We start from the raw sequence: 19,633 nt of genomic DNA, 5'->3' as shown, positions 1-19,633 counted from the left end.
TCCATATGAGGTCACAAAGAGTCGGACACGACTGAAACAGTTTAGCATACACACACATGCATATAACTGCTAAAGAATTACAGAATTTAATTATAGACATAATTAACAATTGCTTATTATGTTTAAATTTCCTTTAATTGTTACCCTACCACTACGCTTACATAAAAGCATACATAAAACGTGCACTTCTAGTATACAAGATGACATTATTAAGGTAATCTAAAACATAAGTATACCAGTCAGACTGGTGCTGTAGTTCAATTTCACTGTAACATTAGGAATGTAAATTTCAACATTGTTTGAATTTATAATTCTCTCCCAAGTCATAAAATGGGAAGGGCTTAGAGAAAACAGAGGCCCATGCCAAGCCTGGAGAAGTGTCACCTTTCAGACACTGAAGATGCCCCAGTGTGAGAGTCTGCACTCTTGAACCTCCCCAGGACTGGTCCTCACTGTGGTAGAACACTCTTCTACACACAGTAGACAGGATGGAGAAGATGGACACAGTTGAAAAACAGGGGTCTGCAGTGTACTATATCCAGGAGGCACCAGGAACAGGCAATGGAGAGGAATAGCATCGGGGTGAGTGCTATCACCTGCTCTCTTTATTCTACTTATCTTCCATTGTTTCAGGTTCTCCATGTAAGCATATGAATGAGGGCTGCAAATGGCTCTGTCATTCAGAATTTTCATGGAATTTTGCTGGTCTGATTGCAGGACATCTCAGAGGAGAAGAAACACGCGCAAGGGCCCTGGGACTCTTGCACTGAGGGTTATCAACACCCTCAGATAAAAGCACAGTTACTCTCTGTAAGTGAGACAAAAACATGGTAGTCCTAAGAGTTCTCTCATATTTGCTTTTCAGCCCTTGTGTGTGTGTGTGGATCACAATAAACTGTGGAAAATTCTGAAAGAGATGGAAATCACCAGACCACCTGACCCACCTCTTGAAAAACCTGTATGCAGGTCAGGAAGTAACAGTTAGACCAGGACATGGAACAACAGACTGGCTCCAAATAGGAAAAGGAGTACGTCAAGGCTGTATATTGTCACCCTGCTTGTTTAACTTATAAGCAGAGTACATCATGAGAATTGCTGGGCTGGATAAAGCACAAGCTGGAATCAAGATTGCCGGGAGAAATATCAATAACCTCAGATATGCAGATGACACCACCCTTATGGCAGAGAGTGAAGAGGAACGAAAAAGCCTCTTGATGAAAGTGAAGGAGGAGAGTGAAAAAGTTGGCTTAAAGCTCAACATTCAGAAAACTAAGATCATGGCATCTGGTCCCATCACTTCATGGCAAATAGATGGGGAGACAGTGGAAACTGTCAGACTTTATTTTTTGGGGCTCGAAAATCACTGCAGATGGTGATTGCAGCCATGAAATTAAAAGACACTTACTCCTTGGAAGGAAGTTATGACCAACCTGGATAGCATATTTAAAAGCAGAGACATTACTTTGCCAACAAAGGTCTGTCTGGTCAAGGCTATGGCTTTTCCAGTGGTCATGTATGGATGTGAGAGTTGGACGGTGAAGAAAGCTGAGCGCCGAAGAATTGATGCTTTTGAACTGTGGTGTTGGAGAAGACTCTTGAGAGTCCCTTGGACTGCAAGGAGATCCAACCAGTCCATCCCAAAGGAGATCAGTCCTGGGTGTTCATTGGAAGGACTGATGTTGAAGCTGAAACCCCAATACTTTGGCCACCTCATGTGAAGAGTTGACTCACTGGAAAAGACCCTGATGCTGGGAAAGATTGAAGGAAGGAGAAGGGGACAAGAGAGGACGAGATGGTTGGATGGCATCACTGACTCAATGGACATGAGTTTGGGTGGACTCCGGGAGCTGGTGATGGGCAGGGAGGCCTGGTGTGCCTCGGTTCATGGGGTTGCAGAGTCGGACACGACTGGGCGACTGAACTGAACTGAACTGAACCAAAGGGATTCTCAAAGCTGTTTTTAACATTTAAGAACAGCTTATAGACTCTAGACTTTCTATTCCTCACCACTACTCACGTAACATGCCTGCTCTCTCTCTCTCTCTCTCTCTCTCACACACACATAGACACCTTTCCTTCAGTAAAACTTTAAAAGTTCACTTAAAAAAATTAGCCACAAGAGAAATTTTGTAAAAATTACCTCCAGGGAGTCACCTTCACAATCTCCTTCCTCCGTGTTTTTCCCCTTCTCTTCAGTAATGGTGTTCACCATTTCAAAAAACCTACAAAGAAAATAGGTATGTAGTCACTTATAATAACTAACATATTAAATATATGCAAGCACATTTTAAAGTGACTTTAGAGCAAAAACTGGGACCTAGAGGAGTCAGGCAATAAAGTATGAGCTTCAGTAAGAAAAATAAGGTTTTCCAAAAAGAAAACACAGGTTGGTATAATTTGACAGAAATTTCAGGCAATGTCTAACACTTAAGATAACAGTAACATGATATGTTACACAATCAGAATGGTAAGGCTAGACAAGGACAGAGAAATGTAAAGAATGTGGACTTGTGTATAAGACCAAGATTGGGAGTATTTACAAGATTTGGGACAAATTCAAGAATGAGACTCATTCTTTAACTATAAGTGGGGAATGCATGAAGATGACTTGTGAAGTGCTCAAGGCAGTGCACTCCTCATTAAATATTAACTATTATTGCTTTGCTGCTATTAATGTTATCATTTTAAGTGGGACATAACAGAAACGTCCACCTTCTGAAGTAGTGTCTCTAACTCCTGAGCTAACTCTCTGACACAGTGTTGGCCACTACATTTGATCTCAGTTTCTGAAACTTCTGCCTGAGCACCTCAGTATCCATGTGGGATCCCCTATACAGTCTGCAAAATATGATGTGAACCAGGAATGGCTGTCTTTTACGCTTGTAACAGAAGCCACCTCTCTTTTGGTGATAAACATTTTCTTCAGTAACTGTTCTTGTTTTATTTTCTGGAGATCATTGCAGAGCTTAAAAAAAAAAATTATGGCAAGAAACGGATTTTCCCTCTGCACACTAGCTGAGTCTGCCCCTCCAGAGGGGATGCTAATGGTTTCTCGTCCAGACATGGAGTAAGGGAGGCGCTCTGAACAAGGGCTGATGATCTCACGGGGAGGTCATGCTGTCAGCCCAAGGAAAGAACAGGCTACTGTGTGGCAAGAAAAGCTTCCTACCACAACTCAGAACTTATCTGTTGTCTCTATACCTATGAAAGCATAGAAAACAAATATACTGGCCTCTGCCCCAGGTCCTGGGCACAGAGATCCTAAAATCCTTGTAATTTTCTGAGTGATAAGAATACGAGGAGCATCTTGTATTCTAATATTTGTCTTAGACCTCGTCTCTTGATACAGGGCTCCTAAGACCTTCATAAGTTCCTAACTGATAGAGAACCAGGAGCGTCTTGTGTTCCAATGAGGCGATTCTAGGCGGGCTTCTAGATGACTCCTGGATGGGAACTGGTCACCATAAATGCCAAAACATGATTAAAAGCCTGGAATTTTCAATCTTACCTCCCATCCTTCAGAGATGGGAGAGAGGCTGGAAGTGGAGCTATTACCTGTTCATGTCTACTTGAGGAATGGGGCTTCCCAGGCGGCTCAGTGGTAAAGAATCTGCTTGTCAATGCAGGAGACACGGGTTTGACCCTAGGTGGGGAAGATCCCCTGGAGGAAATGGCAACCCACTCCAGTACTCTTGTCTGGAAAATCCCATGGACAGAGGAGCCTGGCAGGCTACAGTCCATGGGTTGCAAAGAGTTGGACACAACTGAGCAACTGACCACATGCACACGTGAGGAAGCGTCCACAAAATACCAATAGTAAGGGATTCAGAGAGCTTCCAGGTTGGTGCAAACATTCACACAGGGAGGATGACTCACCCCAACTCCACAGGAACAGAAGCTCCTGCACTTAGGACCCTCCCAGACCTCAGCTTACAAATCACTGCATCTGCCTGTTCATCTGTTTTATGTCCTTTAATGATCTGGTAAACACTAAGTGTTTTCCTGAGTTCTGTGAGCCTCTCTAGCAAATTAATCAAACCCAAGAAGGGTGTCACCAGGACCTCTGAGCTATAACTGGTTTGTCTAAAACACAGGTGATAACCTGGGCTTGCAACTGGCACCGGAAGTCTTACGGGACTGAGCCCTTAGCCTATGGGATCTCTCTGCCTCCAGGTAGACGGAGTTCAATGGCAGATGTCACACAGAATTGTGGGGGAAAATCTCCACATATTTGGGGACAAGAAATATCAGAAATGAGGTGTTTTGTGAGGAATAAAGGAGACACACAGAAAAGAAACACAGTAGGGAAGAATTGGGGTTTTCCCTATATAGGAAGGAAAACAATTTTTTTCTTATACAGTGCTTTTTTTTTTTTTTAATCCATCCATCCAACAAATACTCATCGAGTGTCTAATGGAATAAAACACTGTTCTGGCCTTTGGAAACATGACAATGAGCAAAATAGGTAATGCCCATTTTGTTTTGTTTTTTAATACATGCACTGAAGGACAAAGCACTCAGTGCCCAAGAGAACAGCACCCAGGGACCTTATTTAATTAAATAATTTTACATTTTGGCCATGCAGCATGTGGGATCTTAGTTCCCTGACCAGGGGTCGAACTCACACCCCCTACGGTGGAAGTGCAGAGTCTTAACCACTGGACTACCAGGGAGGTCCCCGACAATGTCCATTTTGGAGTTGGGAGCCTCTCTCTGGAGTTTGCTTGTGACACTAAGTTCTTCACTCTTCCTTTCTTTATGACTTCCTCCAAGAAATACATACATTTCTTGGAGGTTAATGACATGGAAAAAAAAGATCCCAAACCTGATCATAATGACAGTATGTTCTGATGAAGATGACATATCTTGATGAGTTAAAGACACAAGTAAATTTAACCAAAAGGAAGAAGAACGTGAAAGACCTAAACAAATTCTAAAGATCTGGGGTGAAGATCTCCATCAGCTACTCACACAAAATTTTCTAACATGAACATTCTAAGTAGAAAATAACACTTCTGGTGGGATGGGAGCACAGGTAATTTTTAGACGCTTGGATTCTGGAGTTGCATGTGCCTTGTTCAAATCCCAAATTTTATGCTTTTTGGCTATACATGATTATAGGCTAGTTAAACTCTCCAGTTCAGTTCAGTTGCTCAGTCGTAACCCCATGTTACGTTCATGTTCAGTTGCTCTTTGTAACCCCATGGACTGCAGCATGCCAGGCTTCCCTGTCCATCACCAACTCCTGGAGCTTGCTCAAACTCATGTCCATCAGGTCGGTGATGCCATCCAACCATCTCATTCTCTGTTGTCCCCTCTGCCTCCTGCCTTCAATCTTTCCCAGTATCAGGGTCTTTTCTAATGAGTCAGGTGGCCAAATTATTGGAGCTTCATCTTCAGCGTCAGTCTTTCCAATGAATACTCAGGACTGGTTTCCTTTAGGATTGACTGGTTTGATCTCCTTGCAGTCTAAGAGGCTCTCAAGAGTCTTCCCTAACACCACAGTTCAAAAGCATAAATTCTCCAAGACTCTACTTTTTTAACTCTTTTCAACAAAACTATTAATATTACCTACCTAATAAAGTTTATTTAAAGATTAAAATAGATATAGGCCTATAAGATTTATATAGTACTCCATAAACCTTAGCTATAATTATCATTGAAATAAATGGCCTTGAGAATTCAAGTGTAAGTAGAAAAGTCAATCATATATGTGCTAGGAATTTTTTCTTATTTCCAAGTCTTTTTTACTACACGTTTTACAATAGTAAAGATAAAACTTTAGCTAAGAATCATAAACTAAGCATACATATTTTTGGTACCAAGATAAAAAGATTGAGTGTATATTGTAGCTAGTATATCAATCATTTATAACGGGGTCATATATTGATTATTTGAATAAGAAAAACTCCCAACAAAATTTTCATTCCAAGCTGGCTTTTACTGCACTTTGGTGTCCCCACTGTAACTCACTTCTACTTGTTGCTTAGTTGCTGAGTCACGTTCAGCTCTTTGCGACGCCACGGACTGTAGCCTGTCAGGCTCCTCTGTCCATGGGATTTCCCCGGCAAGGATACTGGAGTGGGTTGCCATTTCCTTCTCCAGGGCATCTTCCTGACCCAGGTATCAAACTCACATCTCCTGCCTGCCAGGTGGATCCTGCACTGCTGAGCCACCTTGGAAGACCCACTCATTTCTACAGGTCCCCACAATTAGGGACCGGGAAGAACTCAGCTATCAGCCCAAAAGAAATATACCCAAGGAGGTTAACACAAACATACAAAGCAGTTCATGGATTTATGGATTATCTTTTATTGGTGTAAATCAGATCACTGGTTTTTAACTCAATTTGGTCCTCCACCTAAAAATCCAATATAATTAGTCCAGGGTACAGCTCAAGCACTTTCTAGTGCCCACCCGTTGACTCTAATATGAACCAGAGTTAGGAGTCACTGTTGTAGATAATGGTGAGAATTTTCATTCAAGAATGAAAATTTTGGTAATCATAGAATACATGAGTTCTTTAAAAATGAGACCTAAGACTTGGCAATTAACTGGTAAATTTGGTTCAAGTTTTGTCTGTGGAAAAGTAAGTTATGACTAAGAAAAAGGTTGATTTATTAAAGAGAGGTCCCAAACTTCTCAGTTAAACAAGCCACATAATTATAAAATACCAACCCAAATGAAATATTTATATAAGCACATGGCCATGAATTCTCTACAGGAGCTACATGTTCATTCACTAATTAAAAATAATGATCAGGTAAGAACAGTCCTTTTCACGCATCAACAATGACTAATACGTACTTTTTACAGTGAAGTTCTGTACAGAAATAGATTTGGAAATCGTCAGAATTGTGAAGCACATACAGAAAACAGCATCGTTCTTCAAATTTAGAAATACTGAAACAAACAAAAGAGAATTATTCACAGTAATCTCAATACCTTCCATGAATTGTGATGAAAAAGGAATGCTTTTATATTCAGTCCCAAGTATGATATCAATGCTGTTTATACCAAAATGTTATAAATAGCACTTCAAAAGTGACATTCTCTGTACCACAGTGCTAAAATTATTTAATATTCTGAGAATTGTCTTCCTACTTGTATCTACAGATAAGGCTGGCTCAGGGTGTTGCAGGCACATAACCTACGTGTCCTACAACTTATTGTGGGGAATGGGTCTTGCCTGTTGTAGCACTAAATTGTGCACTGGGAAGAAAAACACACATATCAACTGGCTTACGGACCCTGATGATTCTGGTTCTATAAGATCTGTTGAACAATAAAATTCTTCCAAAGCTAGGAAGGCAATGTGTGGAGGCAGTAAGAGCAGCTCATTACTGTAGACAGTACAGAGGAGTGAAGAAATATGAAATAGCACTTGGTTTGGACTCAGCAAGTTGTTTAGTTTACAGCAACTGAAACAATTTTGAGTCTACAGTCAGGCCATGCTCCTTTATGCCAAGGGTTGGCAAATATTTTCTGTAATGAGCCAGAGAGTAAATATATTAAGGTTTGCAGGCCAAACTACTCAGTTTTGCTGTTGGAGCAGCCTTAGGCAATACACAATGAATTAATATGGCTGAGTTCCAATAAAACTTTATTTACAAAAACAGGCAGCAGGTCATATTTGGTCTGTGGGCTATTGTTCTCCAATCCCTATTTTATGCCTTTGCATCTGCTGTTCCTTCTATTTGGAATGCACATCATTTTTCACTTCTTGCAGCAATTCTATTCATCATTTAAGGCCCAGCTTAGACCTTATTCCATCTTACTTTGCTGCTTCTAACTGAAACAGAAAGATTTCCTCTTGTCTCTCTGGTCTTTGAACATACTTCTGCTAATTTCACACTGTACTGTCATTAGTTATTAAATGTCTATTGCCCTGCTGGGTTGTGAGTGCTTCAAGGGAAGAGTTCAGGTCTTAGTCACTTTTGTATCCTTAGCAGAACAGGACTCAACATTTGACAAATAGCTGGCGTTCAATAAATGCCAAATGAGCTGATGCAAGATAAACTGCTGACAGTTGGATTTTTTCCTATAGTTTGTCTTCTATTTATAGAGGAGGAGGCCAAGAAAAGTTAGATCTCTTTGAAGCCACACACTGGAACTCAAGTTTCTCAACACACAAGTCGGCAGGAGCCACAAATAATCATTCCAAGTTGATACCGTCAGTCACAACAAAGGCTGTGGAGTGATGCCATATCTCGTTAGAGAAAATTAACTCATTGGAAAATAAATACGACAAAGAGAAATTTATATTTACCATACTTTCCTAGATGGATGGCTTTAAAAAGGCAGCAATAAACAGTGTCTTGCTAAGACTGGTCTTAAAAATTAAATATTAGGAGAGCAATGCTTTATCTGAGAAGGCATGGACTGGAAAAATATATATGAGTTAGTCTGGCCTGTCGCTGTTCACATCATTCACAAGGTAACAGGTGGTTTTGCCAGGCTAACTCCAATTATCAGTGACTCAGACAACTCCACCAGTTCATGCTCCAACAAAACCAATTACCATTATGCCAAAAGCAACAAAGTATTGCATAACTGGTCTGCAGGAATCTGGCTTTTCTCATTTTTATTTATATGGGACAAACAGAAGTAAATGCAACTAATTTGGTTTGAAATGGGCAAGAGTTGGTTTCTCATAAACTTCTGTAAACACTTAACTAGAGACTCTTGACTCTGAAAAAGTCTCATTTCTAAATGCCAGGCATGGGCATTATGATGGCAATGTCCAAACTGAAGGAAGCCACTGTAACCTCAAGAACATGTGATGAACAAAGATCTCAGGAAAAGTCATTTAAAAATGAATTCCTATAATCTCACCACAGTAGTATTAGCTAGAGGACCCAATCCAGTAGATGGTACATGTGTTTTCAATACATCTAAAGAGAGAGTAGTTCCTGGTATATCAAAAAACCCCAGAAAAAATCATCCTCTAACATAAACCATCAGCTCCCCCAGCTGGAGGGGACCTCCAACAGCTCGCTTCTATCCTCACCTTGACTCTGGTCCACAACCACACTTATCTCTCAGTCACCGTATTTTAAGTAGGTGACAAGTACAGAGCCCATGAAGCTTTTGTTGCAAATCTTTTTGTAACGAAGATAGTGAGTCTGAAGAAGGCTGAGCATTTTCACCAACAGGAGGGTGCTTGAAGTTCTTTGCATTTTTAAATCATGACTGTAAGTCCTATTCAAGACATTCAGGCTCTAGAAAAATGTTTTCTAAGTAAACAAAACTAAGAAAACTTACCTCACACCCCTGACAGAAGAAGCACTAAAATTCCATTCATGTATACCTTTCTAGAACACAAGGACAGAACAACAACAAAGGTTGAGTCATCCAAATGGAAATAACATAACAGTAATTTAATTATTAATAATATACTCAGAGTAATTTTTCCTAGCCCATAATTCTGCAAGGACAAACTATCTAGATGGAAACTGCAGTTCATTTTCAAGCCACAAGGGTGATGTTTACTGTACTTAATAATTTCTGTACTCCAATAAAACAGCTTCCAAGAGAATCTAGGAGAATTCGTCTCATTAAATTCTAAAACTTGATTTTTAGCAGATTATCCTATTAACTGTTGTGCCTTTACTCTTTAGAGTAAAAAACCCCTGATCAAAATAATTTAATTACTACAGTTGAGTGATATTTCTTTTCTGAGAAAGAAAAACATTAATTGGAACAAAATCTCTGCAAGGTTTTAAAGATAATTACTTCTGAATTATCTTTAGTTATACTTTCTAACTAAAATGGTGCTTTTATTTCTTCAGAAAATAGCACAGCAGGTAGGTATGTGCATGTGTGGTTAGTCGCTCAGTCATGTCTGACTCGGCAGCCCCATGGACTTAGCCCGTCGGGCCCCTCTGTCCATGGAATTCTCCAGGCCAGAACAGTGGAGTGGGTAGCCATGCCTTCCTCCAGGAGATGTTCCCAACCCAGGGATTGAACCCAGGTCTCCCACATTCCAGGCGGGTTCTTTACAATCTGAACCACCAGGGAAGCCCATGTATGTGTAAAGACACATGTATAGTGTCCATCACTGCTATAAAGTGTGACCTAATGTATGCAAAATTCAATATGGTAATAAAGTTTGAACATAAGAAATTTGATGACCATTTGATAAGCATGGATGATTTGCAGGGCCAAGATGAAAACTAAATGTGGGAATTTATTTCCTGAGTTTATTACTAAAGCTGAGTTAAAATCAGGATTAAATTCATATGTATCAAAATGAAATAAATGACAAGATAGATGACATTCCCTATAAAGATATAAAATATAAAAATATTTTATATTTCCTATAAAAATATTATTGTCAACAATTTAGAAGTAACAACATACATATTTTTATGGAAATAAAGCAGTTGATATATGTGTCTAAATTTATCAAGTACTATACTGTAGTCAATTCTGATTGCAATCCAACTCTGTAAATGTAAAAGAACCAGAGAAACAAGTTCTTACCCACCCACTTAAAATACTGCTGGAGGCTCAGGTCTTGGCTGGGCTAGTGAAGTGAGTAACGAAGCCTGAGACTCTGAGGTGGTCCAGAACTTTCCTTTGGGCCAAAGCAACTTGAAGAGTCACAATTTATCTCCACAACACCTGGTCCTCTGCTAGGACCGTGCATCTTAAAAACAGACCCTCTCAAACTCAGAGCTGATGTACTAAAAATCTACTTTCAGTGCACATCAGTCGGGTAACGGGGATGTGACCTGAGTTAACACAGAGCAAATGTTGCTGTATGTGAGGTCCAGAGAGGGAGGGGACCACAGAAAGGTACTCCTGGAACTCCGCTTTCTTAACCAGAGTACAGAGGGACTTAAATTAAAATAGCAGCCTGTAGCTTCAGCTGGTAATTTGGAAAGTGGCTTCTAAATCCTGTTGGCCTCAGGTGACCTTCTAAAAATACGTGAGCAAGAGCTGCAGCGGTTACCTGCACACTCCTTGCACACAATGCAGCCTTATCCTCAGAGGCTGCAACTGAGCTGCTTTCTAAGGCCAAGCCCGGATCAGGAGGGGGGCGCTCCGCGCGGAGGCGGCCGAGCAGAGCGTCAACCTGCGTGCGATGAACACAGCCGCTGCCGAACACCGACCAGACAGCTCTGGTAAAATCTGTCCTCCATCAGCCCCGTTCTGGGAGCAGCCAAAGCGAGATCTCCCAGATTGCCCGGGCTGGTTCTGTAGGAAAGAAGTAGAGCACTTCCAGAATGTTAGGTTCCTGGAAGGCCCTGAGTGCTGCCAGGGAATGTTCCATTTCGGTGGTGCAAAGCCCAGGGCCCGAGATGCGAGTGATGGGGGATGAGGAGTCCGCTCTCCTCACCTCCCTTGCTACGGGGACTCACCACACAGAGGCGCTGGTGAGCCAGAAAGCCAACAGGCGAGGTAAACGTCTCCCGGCTCCTCTGGGAGTCTGGGGAAAGGGGCCGAGCAGAGGCCGTGCTGCAGTGATAATTAATTCCCCAAAGCCCCAAACCAACACTCAACCTGATGTGCACAAGCACCGTTTTCGTGGAAATGGTTAGCCTCAGATGCCGTGCCCCAGCTAGGGCAAGGCTGAAGACAAAGTGGCAATACTGAGCTAACACGGCCGCTTCCCTGGTGGATCAGCTTGTCTGCCTGCCATGTGGGAGACCTGGGTTCGATCCATAGGTTGGGAAGATCCCCTGGAGAAGGGTAAGGCTACTCACTCCAGTATTCTGGCCTGGAGAACTCCATGGACTGTACGGGGCTGCAAAGATCGGATACGACTGAGTGACTTTTTTCTTTCTTTACCACGGCTGCAATTCTACTGTGGCAGACACTGTTGGTTCCCCAGGCGACAGCCATTCCCTTCCGTCTTTGCTAAGGAAAAGCGTTTGTTGGTCCAGCGCAGGTGGCAATGTTTAGAGATGGTGAAACAGATTCCCTAAATTAGCCATGGTAAACCTATTTCCCTTGCTGGTGATTGGTTTAGGCATGGACACATGATGCAACTTTTGGTCCCGGAGAAACGGGGAAAGGCTCTGACCTCCTTTGCATGCTGTCTGTATGGAGTGATGCTTGCTGCTGCTATTTAAGACCATGAGAGAAAAAACAAGAGCACATAGAGAAGCCAGCCAGAAATCTGACACTGCTAAGCCACTGAAAGTAGCCCCCAATGACCCACCTCAGAAGTTCTCATAATAGGAGACAATGTTTCCTTATTACTTAAGCCATTTTTTAGTTGGGAGTTTTGTAGTCAAAAACTTCCTTGATGGGTGAGAGCATCATACTATCAAAATATAGAACCTAGGGTAAATACATCCCCCTAATATATTTCCTGGGTCTCCTCTGAGTGGCCACTGGTTGGAGCTGGACTGAGGGAAGTGGGGTGACACTTACTTCTCCACTGGGACCGTGCACCAGATAGACCAGAAGTGCTTAACTTCAAATTTCAAAGGATGGGAATTCTAAATAACAATGCTTTCAAATATCTTGCAAATAACTTCTCTCTTCCACAATCTAGGTTTTTCTTTCATGTACACATGCAGACTTTCTTCAAGCACTAACTTTTTAAAGCAGCAACCAGGAAGAACTGTTAAAAGACTGGGACTTCAATTAATTTGCCCCTGACCACAGGGTCCCTAACTCTTGGGACTTGGTATAATGATCTTAAAGTTTTGAAAGTAGCAATATAAATTATACACTAGCTCATAAAACTATTCACCCCACATTTTAGAATGAAAATACTGGGAGAGGGAGTAAAGGAATAAATAATGATCAACAAAAAGCAACACTATGTTGTTCTACTTTTAAAGGAAAAATTTAAACATTTTATGACACCCTTCCAAGAAAAATCTACTTCCTATTTACCATTAAAACCTATTAAACCTGTTGCTTATTTGATTTAATTATAGCTATTACAGTTGCTTAAAACTAGTAAAATAATAACAAAGTAATCTCCATTGCTTGTCTTCATTCCATTTGTATCACTTCTATTTAAGGTGAAAGTGGGATGACCTGAGAGAATAGCATTGAAACATGTATATTATCAAGGGTGAAACAGATCACCAGCCCAGGTTGGATGCATGAGACAAGTGCTCAGGGCTGGTGCACTGGGAAGACCCAGAGGGATGGGATGGGGACGGAGGCGGGAGGGGGGATCGGGATGGGGAACACATGTAAATCCATGGCTGATTCATGTCAATGTATGGCAAAAACCACTATAATATTGTAATGTAATTAGCCTCCAACTAATAAAAATAAATGAAATAAATAAAACAATAGAGAAAATGGCAGTGGTAATGAATACACTATGGATAGAATTAGGGATAATGAATATAGACATTTATGTATAGAACAACAAATAAATTGACATTAATTTAAAGTGGAAACAGATCAATTTTTAAAAAGCTTAAATTTTTAACAAGGGACATTTTTAACACTGAAGGTAATAAGCAGTGGGGACAAAGCAAATGTAATATTTCTTGATCAAAAGATAGTAAAAATGGAAGCAGGACAATTCACAGCCTATGTCTATAACTACTTAAGGCAATGATTTATATCCTAATATATTTATTTCTTAGCATAACATAAAAATGGTCTCTACAGTTGTCACAAACATAAAAGAATCAACACAAGGCTAACTATTGAACACAGAACCTCCAGAAAAAGAAAAATAATGACAACTGGAAATAGTATTCATTTTCCAAAAATTCCTGGCTTACTTTCTGTTCTTTTTCTGTCTTCCAAGTAACTTCTGGCTCTCTACTCATTCTCTGGGACTTGCTAATCACTCATTCCTTTAGCCCCGGTCTGTTCTAAGTGTCCTTGGATAACCCTGCTCTTTCTAATCAAGCTTTTGAAAATCTCCTCTCCCAGATAACAATTTTCATGTCTCTAATCTCTCAGATTTTGTAGTTTCAACTGGATGACTACTCTACTTCTGCGTATGCATATACTTTAAAACAATATAAAGAAAACACTTTACATTGCTGGTAAGGGATTCACCTGCAACGCAGGAGTTCAGTTCAGATCAGTCGCTCAGTCCTGTCTGACTCTTTGCGACCTCATGGACTGCAGCATGCCAGGCTTCCCTGTCCATTGCCAACTCCCGGAGTTTACTCAAACTCATGTCCACTGAATTGCTAATGGAGACCTGGGTTCAAACCCTGGGTTGGGAGGATCCCCTGGAGGAGCGCACAGCAACCCACACCAGTATTCTTGCCTGGAAAATCCTCATAGACAGAGGAGCCTGGTGGGCTCCAGTCCACGGGGTCGCAAAGAGGACACGACTGAGCAACTCAGCACATCAGAGAGAAAACAGTGCACTTTATAAAAACAAGGCTAATAAGATGTATGTAGAAAGTTATATTAGTTATGATCAATTTCATCATGATGCCACGACTCCAAGTGGAGTACGGATTGGAGGTTAGTTCAATTAACTTACTGGAGCAGCTCATAGAAGTCAGAGAAACATTTTACTTACTAGATTACCAGCTTATTATACATGAATATGATTAAGGAACAATCAGGTGAAAGAGATGCACAGGGCAAGGTATGGAGAAAGGTCTTGGAGCTTTTGTGCCTTCTCCACATACACCCGTCTTTCCAAATCCCCAAGTATTCACCAACCCAGAAGTTCTCTGAACCCCATCCTTTTGGGTTTTTCTGGAGGCTTCATTACATAGGCATGTTTGATTAAATCATTGGTCATTGGTCAACGACCCAACCTCCAGCCCTTCTCCCGTCCCAGAGGTCAGGATATGGGAATGACAGTTTCAATCCTCCAAACTACTGGTTGGTTCCCCTGGCAACCAGGCCCCATCTTAGGTGTTTTCAGGGTACTACCTCAGTAACATAACATAACAAAAGTCATCTCAGCATTCACGAAAATTCCAAGGGTTTTAGGAACTCTGTGCCAGAAATAGGGACCAGATCAAAAACATATTTCTTACTATAAACTGCAAAATCACAATTCCCTAATATAATACGAACAACCTCCCAAGTAATTGCTGCCAAAAATAAATAAATAAATAAAATTATTATTTTTTTTTAAAAACAGTGCCATTTTTGAGTGCCCTTTGGATGGCTATGCCATCTATAATAAAAATCCAAACAGCAGAATTATATTTTATTGGGTGAAATCCATAACCAAAATTTAACAAATTTTATATTACCAAATACATCTATGCCAAAATAAATACACAGGAAGCTATTTCTTCTAAACTAATACAGACATTTTCCGGAATATATAAATGCCAAAAGGTATAAAATCTTTCACTACTAATGCTCTTGTCTTAATAACTGCACAATTTACCTTGTCATCAGGAAGCACGTGCCAAATAGATATTGTCTTTTCCTCAACTTCATTGTTGATAGACAAATACGAAGGTTGATAGATTTTGGTTGGTTCTAATATTAATACCTTCAAAACATAAGGCAAAGAAATTAGTATTATTGACTTAAGATTTAAGCCATTTAGAGTTGTTATAACAACCCTGCACGAGATTAACAGATAAGGCTTAGTCCAAAGCTGGAGTAAAACTATTTTAACTTTGGATTCTTGCTATCCTATGAGGCCTCTGAGCAATTCATGGTATTAAACAGTTACCATAAGTTCCAACAATGCATCACTTTTCACTGCTAAAGAAACTGGAAATGAATTTTTGAAGTCCTTATGTTGGTTTCGCTATCCCCAGGGACTCTACTAATTTCATACACACACACACACACACACACACACATTTAAAAGCTTCTATTTTATTTACAATCAATACAGAATGTATTTCTCTTTTTTAATTTTTTTAATTTTAATTTTTTATTGACGTATAGTTGATTTACAACGTTTTAGGTATATAGCAAAGTGATTCAGTTATACATATACATATTCTTTTTCAGATTCTCTCCTCATAATCTATTTCTATAAATGTAAATGTGTCAAAGCAAGGCAGCAGTGTGGTAGAGGAATAAATAATTCTATGTACATAAGATTCCATTTACAGACTATCACATGCTTATTTTACATTTTTTTGTGGCCACACCTTATCAGAAAGATGTAGTAGTGTGGTTTTCATACCCTTGTAAATGGATTGAGAAAGATTTTTATCATTATCGAAGGAGTTTTATATATGAGCCAAAGAAATGGACATAATTGTATGAAATAATAAAAATGCTTTTGCACTGCCTCCAAGATAAAATTAGTATCTTCAATAATGATATATTTAGCTTTGTGAGAGAAAAAGAGAGAAACAAAACTCGCTCCTACTTCGGAGAGTATCTGAGGATATATGATAAGTGGGATGAGAGTCTCCATCAAAGGACTGTACAACATTTACATTATTACTAGCATATCATATTAGGAGCAAATAACACTGAAATGCCACACCTACCTTGATTTCAAAGGTGCTACAGATATTACCGTTTTGTACAGACACTTAAAGGCACCTATTCAGCTCAAATTTCCTGTGTGGTCTTAAGCAAGAATATTTGGGAAGAAAATAAAATACCAGAGAAAATGGAACAGCTCTTTTTATTCAAGTTAAGGTACAGAGAATTAGAAAAAGGGGATGAGAAAGACAACATTTTCTTTAATCAAGGGTAAAAAAACCTTAAGGGCATAAAGAATTCTTGGTCAGGCTCTGATGATGAAAATTAGATAGCGTATGCCACAAATAAACAGTAAGAGCTCGCTGGGGAACACAGTCTGATTCAGAGACATGCTGGGTGAATCAAGATCCAAATTCCTATCAACAGAGAACTAAGTGGCACTGATTAATATGAAAATCATTACTTTTCAATCTTAGTTTAGTAAAAAAAAGTGCTTTCAAATGTGAGTATCCCAGTATTTGTGAAGTCAAAATAAATAATAGGGAATAAAATAGTTTCCCAAAACAGCACCCAAGACACTCCACTGAGGACTAGAACTTTCCTTGTTCCCTAAAGAAGTGAGCATGCTATCTAACGTTAGGAAAGCACAGCACAGGTTACCTCCTACCTTCTTAAACGATGGCGTCATTGTTGTCTCAAATAGTTCTAACAGATAAAATCGGAACTTTGCATTACCTATCTTGAGACAAGGAAAAAAAAAACTGGTTGCAATTATTATTGTCTAATGATTGCTTCAACAGTATGTGAACCAAGAACTTACAGATGTTCAAGCTGGATTTAGAAAAGGCAGAGGAACCAGAGATCAAATTGCCAACATCAGTTGGATCACAGAAAAAGCAAGAAAATTCCAGAAAAACATCTATTTCTGCTTCATCGACTACACTAAAGCCTTTGACTATGTGGATCACAACAAACTGTGGAAAATTCTTAAAGAGTTGGGAATACCAGGCCACTTTACCTGCCAGCTGAGAAACCTGTATGCAGGGCAAGAAGCAACAGTTAGAACGGAGTATGAACAGTGGACTGGTTCCAAATTGGGAAAGGAGTACGTTGAGGCTGCATATTGTCACCCTGCTTATTTAACTGCTATGCAGAGTACCTCAAGGGAAATGCTTAGATGGATGAATCACAAGCTGAACTCAAGACTGCCAGGAGAAATATCAATAACCTCAGATACACAGATGACACCACCCTTATGGCAGAAAGCAAAGAGGAACTAAAGAGTCTCTTGATGAAAGTGAAAGAGGAGAGTGAAAAAGCTGGCTTAAAACTCAACATTCAAAAGACGAAGATCACGGCATCCAGTCCCAACACTCCATGGCAAATAGATGGAGAAACAATGGAAAAAGTGACAGACTTTATTTTCTTGGGCTCCAAAATCACTGCAGATGCTGACTGCAGCCATGAAATGAAAAGACACTTGTTCCTTGGAAGAAAAGCTACGACAAACCTAGACAATGTATTAAAAGCAGGGACACTACTTTGCTGATAAAAGTCTGTCTAGTCAAGGCTATGGTTTTTCCAGTGGTCATGTATGGATGTGAGAGTTGGACCATAAAGAAGGCTGAGCTCCAAAGAATTGATGCTTTTGAACTGTGGTGTTGGAGGAGACTCTTGAGAGTCCCTTGAACTGCAAGGAGATCCAACCAGTCAATCCTAAAGGATATCAACCCTGAATATTCATTGGAAGGACTGATGCTGAAGTTGAAGCTCTAATATTTTGGCCACTCTTTCTCAATTCATTAGAAAAGACCCCGATGCTGGGAAAGATTGAAGGTAGGAAGAGAAGGGGACAACAGAGGATGAGATGTTTGGATGCCATCACTGACTCAATGGACATGAGTTTGAGCAAGCTCTGGGAGATGAAGGACAGGGAAGCCTGGCGTGCTTCATTCCATGGGATTGCAGAGTTGGACATGAGTGAGTGAATGAACAACAACAAATGCTTGCTGAACTCTCTGAACTGCTGTTGAAATGGCAAAATGTGAGGAATTTGTAGCATGCCTTGTGGATGTCACAGAAAGGCTATTTAAAGACAAGAAAAGGATGCAATTTGATGAAACCAGCTAAATACAACTCGCTCGGGAGTATATGTTTTCTTGCTTTCAGTTTCTTGTCTTTTATATCAATTAACATTACAATTAACTGCTAAATTCTGAAGTATAAAGGAAGACAGCAAGGCCTGCAGACTCTAAGAGGAGACAGTAAGCAGAGGTACATACTAAGCTCCTATAGAAACCATGAAAGTACCACTTCCTCTTCCTCTCACCTGACATTATCAGGTGGGTTGATGGTCTCCTAACTTTTCAAAGTAGGAAGGAAAGAAAACGTACACTGAAGAGAGGTGAGGAGAAAGAATGAATCAAACTGAACCCAAATAATAATAAATGATGGGATCCTTCATCTTCCAAAGAAACTTTGGTCTGTTTTCTTTTGCCCAGAGTCATCACTATTTCTTGGAAGCATGAGAATGGATGTGATAGTGAGCTAAATGGAACCAATTAAATAATATTTTTTAATATAAGCTACCTGGTCAAACCCATTTCCAATGAAGGATAAGGTAATCACCCCAATCAAGACCTAATGCAGCCTTCACAAGTGTGGGCTATAGACGATGCTACTCTAAGGACATGAATAGTTAAACAGTGACTGACATAGAACAACAGGATCTAGAAGCGTGCCTTTCTCTACGCAATAGAAGGTGGGCAACAAACTCCATGGTTGCAGCGACTGGGCTGGGTAAGAAAGGGCAGTGAGTGAAGCAGAATGAATGGGATTGGAACTGACATCTTAAATGTTAGCCTCCAGTTGGCTCAGGAGATACTGTTTTTTAAAGAAGGCAGTTATGAATTGTCCATCCTTTTCACTGTTCAGGAGCAGTTAAAACTATGGATGACCATTTTTCTGTTCCTTTTGCTTATCAGTTTGTGGGAGTTGTTTTGTTTGTGTGTGTTTGTTTTTGCATATTGGGTGCATTGATCCTTTTGCAGCATTAGTGTTAAATATTCTCTCCCTTTCTAACATTTGCCATATTTAGGGTGGGTTTTTTTTTTTTTTTAAGATGACCAAAAATTTGAACTTTTAATTGAATCAAATTGGTTAATATTTGCCTGGGGAGCTTATAGTCCCTTTCTTGCTTAAGAGAGCCTCTTTTTCCTGGAGTATACACTTATATTCTAGCTTACCTGGTGGCTCAGGCAGTAAAGAATCTGCCTGCAATGCAGGAGACATGGGTTCAGTCCCTGGGTTGGGACGATCCCCT

At 40.2% G+C, this 19,633-nt stretch overlaps 1 protein-coding gene across 2 annotated transcripts in view; it reads right to left on the bottom strand.

Annotated features, from left to right (window-relative positions):
- Window positions 1–19,633, bottom strand: part of MAP3K5 (mitogen-activated protein kinase kinase kinase 5) — a 244,561-nt gene that overhangs the window by 67,011 nt on the left and 157,917 nt on the right. For both annotated transcript variants that reach the window (XM_070461452.1, XM_070461451.1), the window contains exons 11-14: window positions 15,302–15,409; window positions 9,265–9,314; window positions 6,808–6,903; window positions 2,141–2,222 (exon numbers count right to left, since the gene is read on the bottom strand). In XM_070461452.1, coding sequence (XP_070317553.1) covers window positions 2,141–2,222; window positions 6,808–6,903; window positions 9,265–9,314; window positions 15,302–15,409 — 336 coding nt within the window. The remainder of the gene's footprint in view (window positions 1–2,140; window positions 2,223–6,807; window positions 6,904–9,264; window positions 9,315–15,301; window positions 15,410–19,633) is intronic.

This window comes from Odocoileus virginianus, chromosome 34, assembly GCF_023699985.2.
Source record: "Odocoileus virginianus isolate 20LAN1187 ecotype Illinois chromosome 34, Ovbor_1.2, whole genome shotgun sequence".
NCBI classification, from domain to species: Eukaryota; Metazoa; Chordata; class Mammalia; order Artiodactyla; family Cervidae; genus Odocoileus; species Odocoileus virginianus.
Note: the sequence above shows the minus strand (reverse complement) of the source record. Positions and strands in the feature narration are given on the sequence as shown.